At 38.7% G+C, this 20633-nt stretch overlaps 1 protein-coding gene and 1 pseudogene across 3 annotated transcripts in view; both read left to right on the forward strand.

The window, feature by feature from the left end:
- LOC309846378 (uncharacterized protein) overlaps positions 1-2475 on the forward strand; it is a 134741-nt gene extending 132266 nt beyond the window's left edge. Inside the window, exons 3-4 of one of the 2 annotated variants that reach the window (XM_082695278.1) lie at positions 726-880; positions 2022-2475. In XM_082695278.1, coding sequence (XP_082551404.1) covers positions 726-880; positions 2022-2028 — 162 coding nt within the window. In that variant the 3' untranslated portion in view covers positions 2029-2475. Of the gene's footprint in view, positions 1-725; positions 881-2021 lie in introns of those variants that run through there. The other variant, XR_014301869.1, reaches the window with a different exon arrangement.
- Positions 1-20633, forward strand: part of LOC309846291 (spermatogenesis-associated protein 31D1-like) — a 911407-nt pseudogene that overhangs the window by 768128 nt on the left and 122646 nt on the right. The window lies entirely within an intron of this gene.

Raw genomic sequence — 20633 nt, forward strand, 5'->3', positions numbered from 1 at the left:
TGCTTAACGAACTGAGCCATTCCAGGCACCCTAATCTATATTTACTAAAGAGCATGTTAAAATAACATTTAAAGAACATAATGGAGATTATAAAATATATAAAACATTCTGTAGTTCTCATTTTCACTCAAACATTTTCTCAGTTGATTGAAAGCTCTTCGTAAAAATAGCTTTGAATGGCCACACAATGTTGGCCATTTGAATGAGTTCCTATATCCCACCAGGGCTCTTGAGTTCCTTCTCTCCTGTAGTGTAATCCTTTGCTATCAGAAAGAAGGCATGGCAGTTTCAGTAAATAGGCCTGCTGAAAGGCGGGCTGGCTAAAAGAGAAACATTCTAGTTTTGTTTCTTAAAGATTTATTAATTTATTTTGGGGGGGAGGGGCAGAGGGAGAGAATCTCAAGTAGACTGCCCGCTAGGCACAGAGTCTGACTTGGGGCTAAAACCCACGACCCTGAGATCATGACCTGAGCCAAAATTGAGAGCCAGACGCTTAACTGAGCCCCCCACCAGGTTCCCGGAAACATTCTAGTTTTTATTCCTTTCATCATATTTTCCTTCCCTCTTTGCCAAGCTGTTTATACCTCAGCCGCTGGCTTCTATGGTGATTTCTCTCACTCCCTAACCCTCTCTGTTAGTTTCTGACATCTCTTTCGGATCATGCCCTGTTCTCAAGGGATTCTGAAGCATTTCTAATGAATGCTCCCTTGGTTTTAATCACGCAGGAGCTGAATGTGACAAGCTGCAGTGGTCCTGGGCTTACAGGAGATAATGTCCTGCTCCACGTAGGGGCCCTTTGCCGCAGACTTACAGCTGTGGATGTAAATTGGCTCCGAGCCACAGATGTGGGTGTGATCGCTTGCACACAAGCAGCTTCAAGGTAATGCACCAACAATTCCCCTGCCGTTCCTCCAATTAATTCTTTGATAATACGTTTTTTGAAATAACATTTCTTGCTCTTATTATATGCAAGCCACTGTTCTAAGTGCTACTTATGCATTATATTAATCCCTACGAGGTAGGAATTCTTATTATTTTCTTCATTTTGCTGAGGAGTAAACTGAGGCACAGTGAGATTCAGTAACTGGTCTAACTTCACACATCTGGTAAGTAGTAGAGGCTGTTTTGGAACGCAGAGTCTCATTGCCCTCTGCCTTCTATCTGTTTCCTGCAGAAATAAACAGTGAGGATTTTTTTTCTGGGTTTAATGTTTGGCTCTAATCGAGCAATGATATTTGTAGAGTCAGACCTGCTAGTCTCAGTTCACAGCCGGGAGTGTCTGGTTGTAGACAGAGCAGAGTCCAGAGCAGGAATCAGAAGACTTTCTCTCTCAAGTGGGTAGTTTATATTTTATAAAAGTAGTTTATATTTTAGGCTTGCAGGCCATACAGTCTATCAGAACTACTCAACTCTGACTTTGTGGCAGCCATAGATAATATGTAAGTAAATGAACCTAGTCATGTTCCAGTAAAACTTCATTTACAAAATTAGTGGCAGGCTATATTTGGCCTGTGGGCCATGGTTGTTGACCCCTAGTGTAGAGAAGTAATTACAATGTTGTAAGTAACAACTTCTTTGAGAATCAGATGAAAGCAATGGATTCCTCACCCATAATGAGTCACCTAAACACATGCATCAAGCCTTTTGCGTATATTGATATTGTATATTAATATATACAAATACATGTATGTCTATGGTATATATATGTATATTACCAACTGATGTACATATAAGCATATTAATTGGTATGATATATTTACACCTATTGATATGTTGCCTTGAAATTTTATTCTCTTCAGAAAAATCAGAACATTATCTTTATAAATAGTTTATCTCATAAATATTTTCATGCAAAATTTAATTCCATCCCCAAGAAACTGAAATAGTTCCAAACTGTATAATTAAAGCATAAGCAAAAATTAAATCTGCTCCAAAGCAACTCTAACATAAAGGCTCTTCCTGAATGCAAAGATCATCTTTAACATCCTAATGGTTGTGACTTTTTGTTTTGATGGTAACAGAAGCTGAGAGTTGAGAGGCCTGACTCAGAGAGATGCATCAATGGAATCAGAACTCTAGAAGGTCTCTTTCTCAGGTAATGGTTGATGGATATCAAGATCACGGCATTCTGGATTTCCCAGAGGCTCTTCAGTGGAACTGATATTGTATTCCCTCCTTTGTTCCTAAAGCAAGAGGTCACCCTGGCAAGCTTTTCATCACTGGTGCTGTTTATGACAGTGAAGAAAAGATTACAGATCTACATTTAAATTTTAAGGGTCATCTGAGTTTAAGAAACATGGAAAAGAGCTCTGCAGAGTTTCTGATTATCTGAAGAATTCTACTTGCTGAAATACTCTGGTGGTAGAAAGTTGCCAGATTCCTTGAATCAATCCTGAGAAAAATAGGTTACATCATAACAAAGAACTTCTAGATCTCAGTAGCTTAAAACAGCAGAGGTTTATTTCTTGCTCATGTCCATCTTACATGGGTTGGAAGCTCCAGTCCACAGCTTCATCTGGCTCAGACCAGGGCCTGGGCTCAAAGAGCGAGCACTGTGTGGAGTACTGGCAACTGTCAGAAGGAAGGGGCAGGTAGCGAATCTTGCACTGGAACCTATAGCAACTGATTGCATTTCGTGGTCAAAGCAACAAGCTCTGCCAAATGGGGCATTGTAATCCTAGCACGTTTCTAGAAGGAAAGAGAAAACAAGACGATTTTACACAGCCATTCTGATATCATAATTGATCTGCTCTTAATCTCTTTTTCTAGAGTAGAATTGTGGCCAGAGTAGTTTTAGTTTTCCACCTGCCCCTTTAGCCACCCAATCCCTAGCTCTAACAAAGTTGACACTCTCCGAACAGTATGCAAGGCTTCTTTCAAAATTTTTAATAGACGAGATCGGGCGCGTTCAGGGTGGTATGGCCGTAGAATCTTTGATGTCAGTCTATGTCAGATGCAGAAGGCAATGAAGCATTAATGGCTTTTCCATCCCAAGCAGCAAAATCAGGTGTGTTGTCAATCATCACAAATATAATGTCTGTACACAGGGTCCATAAGAACTTTTGCAAAATACATTTAATGTCATTTTGAAGTTATCAGTGTCTTTACTGGTTTCCTAAAAGGGGAAGTAATACAGGAATCCACTGTTATATGTTTCCATATGTGTATAACAGATGAAAACCAGGAAATGGCTGCACTAAACAATATCGCTAATTTCTTCCAGTTGCCTGTGTAATGAAAATGACACAGTTTTCAACTCCCTCATGGCCTGCTTCAAAATTGCAGGTGGCATGCCTGATAGGGAGGGAAGTCTCCCTCTCCATGGCTATTGCCTTAGTCGTCTTCTTTTGCTCCAAGTAATTATGTAAGATACACATTTCCATGACTTGTGACTTTAGTAAGGGTTCTTCAGTCATGCTTCTCAACATGAAAACTTTCCTTATAGGACATTTTAAGATAAGGACTTTATATTGAGCCTTGTTTTCAGAAAGAATCCCTACTGCTAGTGTAATCTGGTACCGGGTATGATCTTTTAGCCTTTTTTATTTTGTGCACCCAGTGGGAAGGAATGTGTCATATAAACAGCACTGTTGCTTTTGTGTCCCATTAAACATGGTGGTAAATCTAAAACCAAAGGCTATGTAAGACTCACTGTATTTCATTTCTTTGTTAATTTGTAGCTGAAGCCTGGCCTAGCATTGAGCACAGAGAATCTTTATAAGGATCATGATGTCATTATACACTTTCTTTAATTTATAGGAAATTATTCTTGGCTTAAGAACATGGAGGTGATGATAGAAACTATATTTTAAATGACCACACCCAGGAATATTCGATAACCTTTATACAACCATGTTCCTTGGACATAACTGAAGCCTTGATAAAATAATTTGAAATGAAAATATATTTTCTATAAAGAAAAACTTAGAGAAAAGAAATCCAAGAAATAAAGATAAGTATTTGTGCCTGACTTATTGAGATGTTCCCCAAAGCTGATAAGCCAAAATTAAAGTGCACTTTTTTAAAAATTTTTTATTTTTTATAAACATATATTTTTATCCCCAGGTCTGTGAATCACCAGGTTTACACACAGCACTCACCAAAGCACATACCCTCCCCAATGTCCATAGTCCCACCTCCTTCTCCCAAACCCCCTCCCCCAGCAACCCTCAGTTTGTTTTGTGAGATTAAGAGTCACTTATGGTTTGTCTCCCTCCCAATCCCATCTTGTTTCATTTATTCTTCTCCTACCCACTTAAGCCCCCATGTTGCATCACCACTTCTTACCAAAATTCCTCTTTGGATATTTTGAGGCTATTTGAAAAACTAAAGAACCACAGACTTTTGGTATGAAATTCTTTTTTTTTTCTTTAAAGATTTTTATTTATTTATTTATTTGACAGAGAGAGAGAGAGAGAGAGAGAGAGATCACAAGTAGACAGAGAGGCAGGAAGCAGGCTCCCTGATGAGCAGAGAGCCTGACACAGGGCTCGATCCCAGGACTCTGAGATCATGACCCGAGCCAAAGGCAGAGGCTGAACCCACTGAGCCATCAGGCACCCCTGAAATTCTTTTTTTAAAATAGAGATAATAGGGCGTCTGGGTGGCTCAGTTGATTAAGCAACTTCTTCAGCTCAGGTCTTGATCCTGGAGTCCTGGGATCTAGACCCACATCAGGCTCTCTGCTCAGCGGGGTCTGCTTCTCCCTCTGACCATCCTCTTCTTCTCTCTCTCTCTCTCAAATAAATAAATAAAATCTTTTAAAAAATAAAATAGAGATATTATTAAGAAGGAATTCTTTTTTTTTTTTTTATACTTCCAGCTTTTAAGGACTCTCTCAATGGATGGGAGATTACAGATAAAGCCATTAAAGCTTTAGTTAAAAAGCACGGAAACAGGTAATAATGATAAGCTTCTCATTTACATATACTTTTCATTTATGTATCACCTATCAGTTTACACAGTGCATTCTATGGTTTTTGTATTATGTTATTTGGTGTTTCATCAAGAACTCATTATCCACATGTGTCAGTTGAATAAACTGAGGCCCAGAGCCATTAAGTGACCTGCTAACCGGCACACAGTAAGTTATAGAAGCTAGACTTTCCAGTTTTCAAGCATAGCATGTTCTGGCACAACTCAAGGAAAGATGTGGAAAACATTTTCCCTCACTCCTTCAGAACCTCAAGGTCAATTACAAATAACTAGAGACTTTTCCCATCATGATTTGATGAAATCAAATGGACAGAGTTAACACCATGCATTTACCCCACCATTCTGGAAAAATCAAATGACTATCTTTTCAGTAGCTGTCATTCCCCCCACACTTTGGGGGAGGAACTGCCCACGCACCACGGTAGGGTGACCAGTAGCCAATGGCATTGTGGGAAGGTGCTCAGACTCACAAGATTCCATTGGGACAGAGGGGGTTTGACTTCAGTAATGTGAAGGCTCAAACTGGGGTAGGGAGGATGGGCTTCAGATACGGTGACTGTTCTTTCTGGGCAGCAGCTGCTGCTTCCACACCCTATGGGAAACATTTAGAAAGAAGCTTCATGGAGAGCAGGGTTGGCCTATTTCTGAGGTGAGATGATTTGGAGGGTGACACATTTTTGCTCCTCGAGTTTGAGTCTGATTCTGATTTGTGGACATGCCAAGGGAGTCTGGTGAGTCTTGCCCAGTGTGGGGACCAGAGGACACTGAAGTCCAGGCATGAACAACTCCTGAATAAACAGGATTGTTATCTCGACCACTCCCTATGGAGAGAACCTGCTGCTTTTTCTTCAACTTTTTATTTGTTTTTTAAACAAAGTTTCCCATACACATTTAATATTAAAGTAGGTTGTTCTCTGAAGTTTAATAAAGGATTATAGCTGGAAAATAAAATGGGAGGAAAAATCAAAATAAGAACAATTTATTGAGATACATGCACATTTTATTAAATTTATATTTCAGTGTCCATAAAAAAAATAAATAAAATTTCCCAATGTTACCAGTCTGAGAAAGTCTAATTGAATAGTACTTAGATATGAAAATGTATTAAAAACATGGCAAATAAGGAGTGCAATGTAAATTGGGAGTTTGATATTTTCTCAAGGATCTGTTTGAAACATCACTTCAATTCACTCTCTTCCTTATAATTTCATAAACCCCAAGGCATATGAATCAGTTTAATATTGTGTTTTTGGAAAGAGTAATTGAGAAACTAGATATTTGCTTAATTAAAACTGTGGTTGTTTTTGATACCTTAGCCTTTCTACTTTATAAGGAGAAAAATATTCTACTAAATTGACTCTAGTCATTGATCAACTTATTGTGAGGAGGGAGTAATGGATGGGTTATAATTTAGTTACAGAATATCTCTCCTTTTACATATTGACATGTTATCCTCCCCCCGCCCCCAAACTTTCTCTGTGAAGCGTTCTTTAAGTAGCAGGAGAAAAAATGGAATCATAAGCCTGCTCATTAGTTATGTGGATTTAGGAAAGCTACATATATTTTCTGAGCCCCAGTTACCTTACTTATAAAATATGGGTCATAATGATTATTGGAGAGAGCTGTTATGAAAATTAAGAGAAAGTTTATTTAAAAAAAACACAACTCTCAGTGACTGGTGTTTAGTAGGTGCTCAATAAATGCCCCCTTGTTTCAGCCTACACTGATTATCCCCATCTCTGAATGCCTGTAGCATACACTATTTATTTCCCAGTATTTCTACAATGATAACCTTGTCTCCATAAGCAACTTTTTAAAAACATTTTTTTATTTTTTATAAACATTTATTTTTATCCCCAGGGGTACAGGTCTGTGAATCGCCAGGTTTACACACTTCACAGCACTCACCAAAGCACATACCCTCCCCAATGTCCATAACCCGACTCCCCTTCTCCCAACCCCCCTCTCCCCAGAAACCCTGTTTGTTTTGTGAGATTAAGAGTCACTTATGGTTTGTCTCCCTCCCAATCCCATCTTGTTTCATTAATTCTTCTCCTACCCACTTAAGCCCCCATGTTGCATCACCACTTCCTCATATCAGGGAGATCATATGATAGTTGTCTTTCTCCGCTTGACTTATTTCACTAAGCATGATACGCTCTAGTTCCATCCATGTTGTCGCAAATGGCAAGATTTCATTTCTTTTGATGGCTGCATAGTATTCACTTTTAAAGCAAGACTACCTTTTGCACTTGCAGGATCTGGCACAATACACAGGATAATTTGGGGGGAATACCCTGAATCCTCCCAAGGTCAACAGGCTGTTGATTGCGTAATAGTTTGTTTGGTAGAAAAACACACCAAGGAGCATGGACCTTTGTGATTAAAAAAACAAACAAACAAAGCAAAACAAAGAAACAAACCAAAAAACCGGTTGCAGCTGGCCAATAAAAACCTCATCAAATTGAATTCTGATTAGCAAAGAAGCCAACATGGATGGAACTAGAGCGAATCATGCTTAGCGAAATAAGTCAAGCAGAGAAAGACAACTATCATATGATCTCCCTGATATGAGGAAGTGGTGATGCAACATGGGGGCTTAAGTGGGTAGGAGAAGAATCAATGAAACAAGATGGGATTGGGAGGGAGACAAACCATAAGTGACTCTTAATCTCACAAAACAAACTGAGGGTTGCTGGGGGAGGGGGGTTGGGAGAAGGGGGTGGGATTATGGACATTGGGGAGGGTATGTGCTTTGGTGAGAGCTGTTAAGTGCTTAAACCTGGTGATTCACAGACCTGTACCCCTGGGGATAAAAAATATATGTTTATAAAAAATAAAAAATTAAAAAAATAAAAAGGCCAACATTTCTTGAATAAGTTCGCAGCAGGCTGTGGTTTCTCTGAATTATCTCATTTTTTTTGAGTCCTTGTCCTTGGATAATTTTGACATATGTCAACATTAAGTGGAAAGATAAAACTAGAAATGAAGTCTTGGCAGGGATTTTCAAAATGTTGCCCGTTGCTGGTTTTTTTTTTTTTCTTTAAACATTTTATTTATTTATTTGACAGACAGATCACAAGTAGGCAGAGAGAGAGAGAGAAGCAGGCTCCCCACTGAGCAGAGAGCCAGATGTGGGACTCGATCCCAGGACCCTGGGATCATGACCAGAGCTGAAGGCAGAGGCCTTAACCCACTGAGCCACCCAGGCGCCGCGTGTTGCTGGTTTTGAATTTCACCTTCACTTACTCTATAATATTAATCCTTCAGTTTAGAAAAATTCCAGTGTATTTTCCTTGTTCCTTTGTTTTAGGTATTACTATTTGCATATATTTGCTTCTAACTGTTTTTAATACACAGGTTTGTTTTTTAATAGTTTTAACTTTCTTGCCTTTAACATTTTAGAAAACAATTTCCTACATAATTGAAAACTTGTGATTAAAATCAGTTTAGTGTTTCCAAAATTTATTATCCATCTCTCAAATGTTGAACAGTTAACAGTTTCTAATATTTGGAAGTAAATACAGCTCCAGTGATGTTTCTGTATGGAGATTCCTACCTCCCCTTTTTCGACTATGTATTTAGGCTAGAATATCCAAAGGGAGATTTCTGGGTCTAACCAACCACAGGAAAATACCATGAAATCTTGATTCACATTTCCAGACGATTTCAAGGATTCCATCAAGTTATACTCCATCAATGGTAGAACAGAATGCCTGCTCATGATACTCTGGCCAGTCACTCTGTTGTTTGGGATGGGGTGGAGAGTTGAGGGCTGAGGACTGATGAGGGAGCAGGAGGCTGGCTGAGGACAGAGCAGGGGCTGGCGCCTTGCACTCCCTCTCCACCCACTCCCCTTGGTAATATGTGTGACATTCCACAGGCACCCCTGACTGCCCTAAAAGAAGAACAAATGGTTATCTTGCAAAGATCACAGTCCTGCAAGGCAGGAGTCTCTCTTGGTTTACAAATGTCCTTGAGATTTACAACAAAGAAGTTACCTTATCAATAGCCCAATTTCCAAAGATACATAACTCAGTTCCTCAAGCCCTAATGTCACCCTCCCCTCCATAAAAAACTGAAGGAGACGGAGGTAGAAGGAAAAGTAAATAAAGTTCAATTTCTTTTAAGACCTAAATCTCACTAACAAGGACGTTTGATAGCAGGAATGTAACATTCCACCAGGAGACTCCCAATTGTCTTTATGTTAGTGCCTCATTAGAGGGAAAGTGGCCTTGGCTTGATAGTAACCAGGCCTTCAATATCCTGACAGTCTTCTTTACCCCAATAGCCCTTCTGAACAACCCTTTGTCCTTCCCTACCCAACTCCTGTGTATATAACCAGCCACTCCTCACAACCCGGAGCAGCAGCTCTTCCTGCCCATGGGTCCTGTCCCGGTGCTTTAATAAACCACCACTTTGCACCAAAGATGTCTCAAGAATTCTTTCTTGGTCATCGGCTCCGGACCTCAGCCCACTGAACCTCACCTAGGTTCTAGAACTTCATCAAGGACAAATTGAGCATCACTGATTTGATAGGGAGAAAAAAATGTTGCATGATTCCTTTAATACTCCTGTTTTTCATTACTTGGATTTATCTTGATTCATATGTTAGCTCTATGCATTTCTTCATGTGTACATTTTCCATTCAAGTTCTACTGAAGGCATAGTGTTTTTTAATAACAAAGATTTTATTCTTTTAAGATAACACGGTTTTTTTCTCTGTAGATACTAGATTATTATATCTATATTTTATTTTATTTCTTCTATATTTATTGAAAACTGACTCTTAAACCCAGAAGAATTTTTAAATACAACACTTACTTTATTTTATTTATTCTTTTATATTTTAAAAGGTTTTATTTATTTATTTGAGAGACCGAGAAAGCAAGAGCAATGGGGGGAGGGAGAGGGACAAGAAGACTCCACATTGAACATGGAGTCCAACGCAGGGTTCAATCTCAGGACCTTGAGTTCACGATCTGAGCCGAAACCAAGAGTCAGACGTTTAACTGACTGCGCCACCCAAGTGCCCCACAATGCTTATTTTTAAAATATAAAACAATGTATATTTTAAAAAATTAAAACTTATAGAATTAGATTTAAAAAAGTAAAAATGGCCCTTAATTCTACTACCCTGTGAGGAGCACTGTTCACATGTGATCTATTTCCTTCAGCCCTTTTTCTATATATTAAAAAAATAATTTAAATGGAACCATGATCACAAGGATAGTTTTGTAGTTTTTACTTTCATGACTGCATTGAAAGAATATTCTCAATTCATTAAATATCCCTTGAAAGAATAACTTTTAATGGTTGCATGAAATTTATGTACAAACTCACTAACAGATATTTGGATGATTTCTGGATGTTATTGTATATAATATGATGAAAAATCTTAGAGACTTAGAGGTGGAATTACTGGATCAAGGGCATGAACATAAATATTGTAAAATAGCTTTCTAGAAAGTGGTAACAGTATGTATCCCAGCAGAATGTAAAAATGTCAATCAAACCTCATTTTACTGGCATTGAGCATTATTATAATTTTAAATAAAATTTTTTGCTTCTCAGATAGAATTAGGTTATACTTCACCATTTTGATTTGCTGCTCTTTGATAGCAGTTAAACATTTAATAGAAAAATTTTTTTTAAGATTTTATTTATTTATTCGAGAGAGTGAGAGAGAGCATGAGCAGGGGGAAGGGCAGAGGGAGAGAAGCAGGCTTTCTGCTGAGCAGGGAACCTAAAGCAGGGCTAGATCCCAAAACCCCAGGATCATGATTTTAGCTGAAGACTAAGCCTTCAGACTGACCCACCCAGGGGCTCCAATAGAACATTTGTTTATCCCAAGTTTATTATATGCCTCTATTCTGTGAAATATATGTTCATATTTCAGAGGTTTTATTTCTTTTTAAGAGCTCTCGATATAGGGGTACTAACTTTCCATTACAGCTTTGTAAGCATTTCTCCAGGTTGCCATTCACATTTAAAAACTTCTATGTTCAGATTTATAAAAACTATTTAGTTATATTAATCTCCTTTATGTTTTCTTCCATTGTTTTTAGTTTTAAAAAAGCATCAAAAGCCCTGAACTTAACATTTGTCCACTTTTTCAATTTTAAAATGTGTTTTCCCAATTAAGTCTTATGATTTTTTTTTTTTTTTGGAAACTAAAAATGTACTAAGAAAATACAATTACCTGTGTTCTTAACACCCCAAACTATCTGTTAGTGTTTAGGTTTTTGCCTTCCTTTTTCTTATCTTTTCAAAGAAAAAGTCATCTTATTTGCAAACTCATTGTGCAGACATCATTTTGCTCTTCAAATTTTTAGGAATTGCTGAGAATTCTCAGCATTTTGTTGCCAGCACCAATCCTGGGGCTGCAGGTAGGTCTGGGAACCAAGTCATACTGATCCTTCTTGCCTCCTGAATCTCTTTATTTCCTTTTAAAGGTGTTTTAGTGTATTACCTTCAATGACTTTTGCTTTTGGGGGGTTTGTTGTTGAAGAACTGTGGATGTTTTCACTTTTCTCAGGTTTTGGTCATTTGTTTCATTGGCTACTAGGAAAAGAGATTCAATGTTAAAGATGCAAGAAGGAAAAATCCATTCTTACTTATTTCAATCACTAGTGTAAAGTGATGATTTGGAATGATTTCTGTGAGAGGGGCCAGTCTTCTAATACCATTTGCTAGATAGTATTAGGTATGTTTCTAAATAGTATCTTGTTGGTTTAGAAGCTTTATTAGATAGTAAGCTTTACTCCTCATCAGAATGCATAGAAAGTCTACCCATTCTATTACATTAATGTGTCTTCCAATTCTTGTGTTAACATCATATTTCTCTATTGTATTTCTATTAAATTAAAGGAGAAGTGCTTCATTTTATTTTTAAACAGTTTATTCTCCATTCTTTCCTGTTCCATTTTTCTGGATTATATTTAGAATGTTTTCTCAATTTCCTTCAAAAATTCTCTGAAATTTTCTTATTAAAATTTTTTTAAATGTTATGTTACTTGGGAAGATCAATGTCTTGTCAAATTTGTAAACATTTGCTTTCTGCATATAACCGTCATCTCGATTTCTAGCTCATTAACTCTCCCACTGCCTGCCATATAATCCATCAATTGAATTCTACATTTAAAAAAAAGATTTTATTTATTTATTTGTCAGAGGGAAAGGGAGAGAGAGCACAAACAGGGGGAGCAGCAAGCAGAGGGAGAAGCAGGCTCCCCATTGAGCAAGGAGCTAGATGCGGGGCTGGATGCCAGGACCCTGGGATCATGACCTGAGCTGAAGGCACACACTTAACCTATTGAGCCACCCAGACATCCCTAAATTCTACATTTTAATTATTACATTTTCATGCTTAGATTTCTTTCCTTCTTTCCTTCTTCATTTTTCCTTCTCTTCCTCCTTCTCTCTTTTCTTCTTTTCTTTTTTATCTTCAAATCTGCCTATCCAAGTTTGATAGTTTTTCATTATTTGCACATACTTCTAATATTTTCTGGAATTTCTTTAGAAAAATCGCATATTCTTATTTTATATTCTGTAACTAAAAATTCCAATATCTTCAGGTTCTGTGCATCTGACTTTGCCACTTGTTGTTTCTGGCAATTCTTGCTCATGGTGACTTGTTTTTCATGTGGCTTCTGAGTTTTTAATGTCAGCTCATGTTTCAAGCTCCTTTCAGAATACCAGGAGGACAGGGTAAATGTATATTTCTCCAGTAAGAATTTGCCTTTTCTTTTTCCTTGTTCTAAATCAGAATCACTTTAAAAAACTCTGGACTTGGGGTTTTTCAGATCAAACAAGTGGTAAAAATTTAGGGCACCATGCAAATCACCAACTTGTGATTATAAACTGAAGGGCAGATGGAGACTTTCTGTGGTGTCCTCCTTTTTTGGGGGTGAGCCCAGTTTATTCTTTTACTGAAGGTAGAGACATTTAAGATCCTGGTTCTATGTGCCCATTTCTGTTCTGACTCCTTTCTTCTTATGTTTGCTAGGGTGTTAGATCCTGTGCTCTGAGTTGCCATTAAAATACAAGGTTTGAGAAAATACCCCCATTTTCATTCTAAATTAAGATGCCAGACCACCCATAGAGGACATGCTAAGAGAGTGTAAGGTTAGTTTTGCAGAATTGGCAGTTACTCTCAGTCTGTAGGAGAAGTAAAGGTTGTAGAGCTGGAGAAGGGATTTTGAGGAGCAAGTTAGCAGTATACGCTAATGAAAGAGGGAAGTGCACCTTGACTTCAAGCCATGGGGGAAAGGGTGGTGAGAGCCACTTTGAGAGTTTGGCCCATGTCCCCTGTGGCTTAGGAGCCATAGGGACTAGTGTCAGTCTTAAAGAAGCCATTTTGGCTTCTAAATATGGTTGTTCTGATAGTCATCATTTGTCCACACTGAGATGGCCACTTTGCATAGGATGATCTATACCTCTGAAGTCTTAACAATTCTAGTGACCACAAATGAACTGGCACATTTAATTTTCTTTAAAAATATAATTGCATGGGTAATAAAATGCCTTTTTGATAAACTTAGGAGGTCTGTGTCATCACAGATCTGTGGATTGTTATTGACCTGATACCAAAAATAGCAAATGTATTCAGAAATATATTCCTTCCATTTTGGTATTTGATTCATTGGAATTAGACAGATTTAGCCTCCTGATGAACCCATAAAGCCTTTTTACTGTTAGGAAAACATTCAATTTCATTGAAGGGAGAATATATAACATGGCATTTGAGAAGAAAATAAGATAGGCTAAAGCCTTGCACAATGATAGAAATGACGATTTTTTGATTAGCAAATTATCAGCACGGGGCACATTCCTTCAATTTTCAGCAGTTTGAAATCCTAGCATTAATCAGCTTTTGTAGAATGCCACCCACTGTTCGTATAGCAGCTAGGAAGGCAGTAATGAAAAACTGTAGAACTAGCATTAGATCAGAGATCATGTTGACTGGAGTGTTTTTATTTTGTGTGAAGATCCTTTATAATAATAATAATAGCAACAATAATTATTATTATTATTTAGGAATTGCTCAAAACATGCCATGTCCTCCTCAAATGACTCTGTGAGTGCTTTCTTTTAGGATAGTAAGTAGTGCTAATAAGTTGGCAGACCTCACACCAACTAGACCTTTGATATATGTTGTGTCAGCACATTAATATGAAATAAGCATTACAGAAACACAAGGGGTATTCCTCACTCATAATTATCTTTTTATGTAATGCAAAATGAATTAAACTATCGTGTTGCTCCCAGGAAGCCTGAAACACTTATAAAATAATGACTTTTGTTTTTATAAATTAGTGTAATCTATCCATTTCTTTATTGCCTATGAGTTTCCTACAACATTCAAGGTGCTGCAGGGGCTGAATAGATGTGTGGGGATGGCCCTGCTGTGAGAGAGCTCAGGGTAACCACATACATGCCATTGTTGGGTCCCCATGTTTTTACTTCCTCTCTATCCTTGGTCTATTGACTAAACATTACAATATCTTCACATGTGAATGTGACATTGCTCACCCCTTGTCTGTAAGCTATCACTTCGTGCTTTTTTCTAGTATTGAGGCTAAGGACCACCAGTTCATCACTTCTGGTGTTATTGGTCTAACTTGGTATCAAACTAGACATTTTTAGAAAAAAATTTTAAGGCTAATTAGTATATAGACTGTCACCTAAAAGGAGAACAAAATATGCTGACTGATGCAGGACTAGACATGGCAATTTTATTTTTTTATTGGCTATACCCTGCGTAGTTCCATGGAGAGAATGAGAATGTGAAGAGGAAGTTCAATCGTTTGTGGTTCATAGAGCCAACCTGTGGACTCTTCTCAGTACAGTGGTTTAGTAGATGGTGATGGAAACCTCAAACAGGAGGTCTCAAGTTGGGGATGATGACTGTGCTTCCGAGGGTAGAACTTCCTAAAATTATAAGTAATATTTTATATTTAAGAACCTGTATATATTTTCCTTTGGAGATGATCTATGGCTTTCACTGGATTCTCTGAGACAAAAATGAATTCCCCAGAAGTTACAAACTATTGGCCCAGGTCAGTACGTGGCAATTTTTTTTTTTAAGACTATTTATTTATTTGACAGAGAGATCACAAGTAGTCAGAGAGGCAGGCAGAGAGAGAGGGGGAAGTAGGCTCCCTGCTGAGCAGAGAGCCTGACGAGGGGCTTGATCCCAGGACGGGTCTTGATCCCAGGACCCTGAGATTATGACATGAGCCAAAGGCAAAGCTTAACCCACTGAGCCACCAGGTGCCCCACTGGCAAATTTTTTATGGAAAGCACCAGATAGTAAATATTTTAGGCTTTGAAGAATACATAGTCTCTATAAACAAATGGGTGTGTCCATGTTCCAATTCAACTTTTTGTTGTTGTTGTTGTTTTTGAAATAAATATGGTGACTGTAGGCTCTGGTTTTCCGACCTCTGGCTTAAGCCATGACTTGGTAGCATGAACTTTCAAAATACTGTGCTGAAGTAAGTTTATCCCTTTTATGAAACTCAGATTTAATGCAATGATTTTTATTTATTTATTTTTGTCTTCCTGAAGTATAATTTACATGGAGTAAAATGAACAAAGCTTTAAGTGTACTACTCAAAGTATGTGTCTACATCCATATAACCACCACCCACATTAAGATATATTCCATCACTCCAGAAAGCTCCCTAATGTTTCTCTTTAGCTACCATCTCTCTCCCTGGAAGTAATCATTATTCTTCTATCACCATAGCTTAGTTTTACCTTTTCTTGAACTTCATTTAAATGCAATTAAAGAGCAGTGTGTATTTTTTGTGTGTGTTTTGCTTCTTTACCTCAACATAATGTTTTGAGGTTCACCTGTGTTTTTGAACACACAGATTTTTAATATAGATATTCTGTTTCTTTATAGTGTTGTTGCTCAAGATGCCACTTGCTTCACTAGCAAGACTCTGTTGGTCCTTTTGGTTTTTATAGTGCTAGATTAGGGGTCACAAGGAGATCTAGGAGAATTCCTGTCTCTACCCTCCCACCACCTGGAGTCAAATCACAAATACAGAAACTGCAATTCAAGAACTCTTAGTTACAAATAACATCAACAAATTGAAGCACGAACTGAGTACCCTTCCTCATTGAAGAATTTAAAGACTTAAATGTATTCTTAACAAGTAAGGGCTCTTGGGGTGCCTGGGTGGCTCAGTGGGTTAAACCTCTGCCTTTGGCTCAGGTCATGATCTCAGGGTCCTGGGATCAAGCCCTGCATTGGGCTTTCTGCTCAGCGAGGAGCCTGCTTCCTCCTCTCTCTGCCTGCCTCTCTGCCTACTTGTGATCTCTGTCAAATAAATAAATAAAATCTTCAAAACAAACAAACAAACAAAAAAATAAACAAACAAGTGAGGACTCTTGTTTCTTTTTACCTTTAGATCATTACATGCCAATTTGGTTTTACACTACCACTGGCCCATAAAATTGGGAGGAAGTTTCCAATGTCCTTTGGTCCAGGGCTTCTTAGACTTGTATGTGCATATGAATTACCTGGAAGTCTTATTAAGATGTAGATTATAATTCAGGGGGTCTGGGTTATGGCCTGAGAATTTGCATATCTGGCAAGTTCCCACATAGTGCTGATGCCTCTGACATGGGAAACATGTTTGAACAGCAGGGCTCTCATCTAGTAATTATTACCAATGCGGTCTGGACCAGAGATAATGGTATCCAAGGGCAGCGGCAGTGAAAAGTCAGAGGGAAGTAGAACATTTATGAGTTAAAATGGAGAGACCTTGCTGAGAAACTGGAATAGTACATGAGGAACAGAAGACACTAGGGGATTCCCAGAGGTCTGCTTTAGGATATTAGATGAATGGCAGTAGCTCCGGATACCTTCCACATCGCTGTCTACCTCTTGACTGCTTCTGGCCCTGGGTCTCTTGCAGCCATGGGAACTTAAGGATTTGGGTTCCTACTGGAGCACTATATATCCCATTATTTCTGTGTCTAAACTTTAAAGGTCTGAATATGTTTTGACTTCCTCTACTGGCTTTATAGTAGACTTTTTAAAAATCTTAATTTAAAAAATTGCATTCTCTACATCATAATATATATTGATATATTGACTGACATAGATATATCAATCTGCATTCTCTATATCATAATATTTACCTATTTTTTTCTTATGATGCTACCTAACCACCTCTGCTCTTACGAGTTCAATTTTGGTGTAACATATGTTTTTATATTGTTAACACATGTAGGGCTTATAATCTTCACATGGACTCATGTTCATCCCATCTTCCACTGCTGTCTTTGTTAAGTAAGGCTTACTTTATTACAGGTACATTTTCAGACCCTCCTGCAAAAGGCAGATCTTTTTACAAAGATCCCTGATTTTGTTGATTTTAGTCTTTTGCTTCAGCTTGCTCACAGTCATCTCCAGGAACTCCTGTGCATATCAGCTCATGTTCATGCGTGTGTTACCTCTCCACTGAACCCCCAAACACACACATGGTATTTGTTTAGGGACTTCATTTATACAGTGCTTCTGATTATTAGTTCCATATTTTATAACAAGCACACCCTAAATTAGTACTAGCAGGTTGTGCTATATTTTTACCTGTGACACCCTTCCTACCCATCTCCATAATTCCAGAGCTCTATTTTTAGATGCTCACATAAACATTTGCATTACAAAGTCTTTTCTATCTTTTAAAGAAATTGTGTGTATTTGAAAAATCCCTTGTGCCTAGACAGTTATTTGAAGACCTTGATGAGATGGAAGAATGGCCACAGTGAGAGTAGCTAGAAAAGTAGTTGTAAGCTGGAAGGAAAAGAAGTCAAGATCTACATAAGGGAAGTCCTAGTCAGTAATTTCAGGGTATGACAAAGTTCAAGGCCATACTAACAGAGTAAGTGGCTGATGGGGGTGCAGAGAAGATGATAAGAGATCAGGAGGTCGAGAACCCAAGGTCAAAGTGTTAGATCGGCCGTCCAGTTGGCTACTAAAGTCACCCAGGGTATTGGCAGGACTTGGGTGGGGAGGAAGGCTGGGCCTGTGCTAAAGTCTTTCATTAATGATGGTGATGGAGGGATGAGGGAAGTTGATGTGTTGAAGGGTGGTAAATGACATCTAAGGGAAGTTGGAGAGGCTGTCATGTATCATGTGAGAGGAGGCGATCATTGTTGGCAAGTGATGATGGTGCACACAGAGGACAAAAATTCTTAGTCCAGATTTTGAGCTCCATGGCAATGACAGAATGAACAATTTCCACTTGTAAGGGATGTGGGAAAGTAATTGGGTGGGGGTGGGGCTTCTCCCTTAAGGCAAGGTTGAGGGATTTTTCAAACGGATAACTTCACAGAAGATTTTAGTATGGAGCAGTATTTCCATAGAATGGAACTCAAGGGTTTAGATGGGTTTAGAGGGATGGGCTGGGTCAAGGGCCCAGAAATCCCAACAGATGGATGAGGGTGGAGGAGAGAACAGAAGGACAGAGACTCATACTTTGGATATTCCTGGTGAAAATACATAACGGGTTTTCAGTTAATCTCTCTAAGGAGAGTCGGCAATGGGCCTGTGTGCAGATGACTTCTCTTAGCTGATGCTGGTCCCAGCAGCTGCAGTTTCTGCAATCACTAGGCCTCGATGTTCTTCCAGGCTGCAACCCCGCAGCTAAGGCATGAGATGGTGTAAAACCTTACTGTTATGCAGTCTTCTCATCAAAATTCCTGCCTATGATTAGGTTCAGCTTTTATACCCTAGCAGCACACTTGCATGTCATAAATTGGCTGGGATCAATAATAATGTAATCATATACTTTCATAGTGTTTACAGCCTTGGAACAGTTTTCAAGGTATTTTCAAGTACATGATGCCATATAATGCCTTGAATTTTCTTTTTAAAAACACAAAGCTTGGGGTGGGGTTATGGACATTGGGGAGGGTATGTGCTTTGGTGAGTGCTGTGAAGTATGTAAACCTGGCGATTCACAGACCAGTACCCCTGGAGATAAAAATATATGTTTATAAAAAATAAAAAATAAAAAATAAAAAAAGCAGAAACCAGAGAAAGCTACATGGGAGGTTCTTAGCCAAAGATTCAGAGAGCCTCATGGGCAGATGTGATCGATTTAGGAGAAGCTTATCTGTAAAGACTTTTTAAAAAATATTGTCTTCCCATTCCTCCGTATCCAGTATCTATCTATTGCTTCAGACTCAGGTAATTTCCATAGGTAATTCTGATAAGGCATACCTGGTAGAACATTCCACTGATGGATGTCAAGAGTTTCATGGACTATGCCCTCCCGCAAATGGAAAGGAACCCTTAAAGCTTGTGACTTTAGTTTGTGTATAGAATTAAAACATTTAAAAATTAAAACACACACACACACACACACACACACAAAGCTTTTCTCTTACAGTTTATTCACAATTATATGGTAAATTCGGGGTGAGAAAGGAGAATTTTATTTTGGGTTAATATCTTCAGTTAGATTAATTGTTTTATCAAGTGGAAATGAAAAAAACACATTGAGGGGGATTAAGATTTGAAAAATAAGCTTGAGGAGAGAGGGGCAAGGTGTACGCCTTCTCAGTTTTCAGTGACCTTGGATGGGTCAAGGTGATGCTAATTTCAGTTGGTGCATCTTCATGTTGTTCTCCAGGCTTGATGGTGTCTTCCACTTTTTATTTTTTCACTTTTAACATAATGGTCCTCAGGGCTTGAGACTAATCTCTTTTTTACGACTCTTCAAGATTGGAGGGAAGTGGCCGATACTTTGACTATCTGTCTGGTAAAGTAAAGCTCAGCGTGGCCTTGGAAGCAGCAAAAAGAAACAGAGCATGAAAGGTGGAAACTTACCCTCTTACAGATGCTTTTAATGCTCAAGCTTGAGTCAGATACAAAACAGCTCTTGAACCCCATATTCCTCCCTATTAACAATATAAGTTATGAAACTCATTTACCTGGAACAAGGTAGACAGTCCATAAATATGAAGCTTTCATTTCTTCCTCTTAGCTGAACTGTTGTTTACACTCAGCACTAAATTGGTGTTTGAAAGTACAGGAAGGGTGTGGAGGTCTTCTGTCCAGGGCAAGCTAGCCTTGGTTGTGGGCAAGTATTAAATAATGTGGCCTGTTTTATTTTATACTACTTGGGTGTCCCGATACTAATTTGAACATTTAGCTGGTTTTAGAGAGTGGACAATATTTTAATGTCATTGTCAGCTGTATTAAAGTACCCAGAAGAGAACAGAGGTAATCGATGTGAGGGGCACTGGGACTATCTTCTCTTTCTTCTACTGGCCAGGGTCCATGAAGTTCCTTCCCACAGGCCAACCTTACTCTGTTGGGGGTCCCAGGAGATGGGGAGGGTGGGGAGAGTAGGTTCTTGGTACTCAGGACTGATCAGGACTGATCTTGTGATTGGCCATGGCCTACCTGGTGCCTGGCTCTGTCTCCTCCCAACGACTGGCCCAGGCCGAGTTTCTCTTGCTAGGTGGGCTCTGGTGCAGGATCTCATGCTTGCAGAGGGATCCCCATCCCAGGGGCAAGGAAGGGAATGATCACAACCTCTTCAGTGCGTGAGGATATCAGCCAGCCACAGAGAATTCCTTGGCCTGATCCCTCCCTGCTCTGGCACCCAGGGAAATAACTCTCAACCTTTTGTTTTTAATTTTTGTTTGAAATAAAGTTTTTAGCTAGC

Source organism: Mustela nivalis (genome assembly GCF_964662115.1).
Source record: "Mustela nivalis genome assembly, chromosome: 13".
NCBI classification, from domain to species: Eukaryota; Metazoa; Chordata; class Mammalia; order Carnivora; family Mustelidae; genus Mustela; species Mustela nivalis.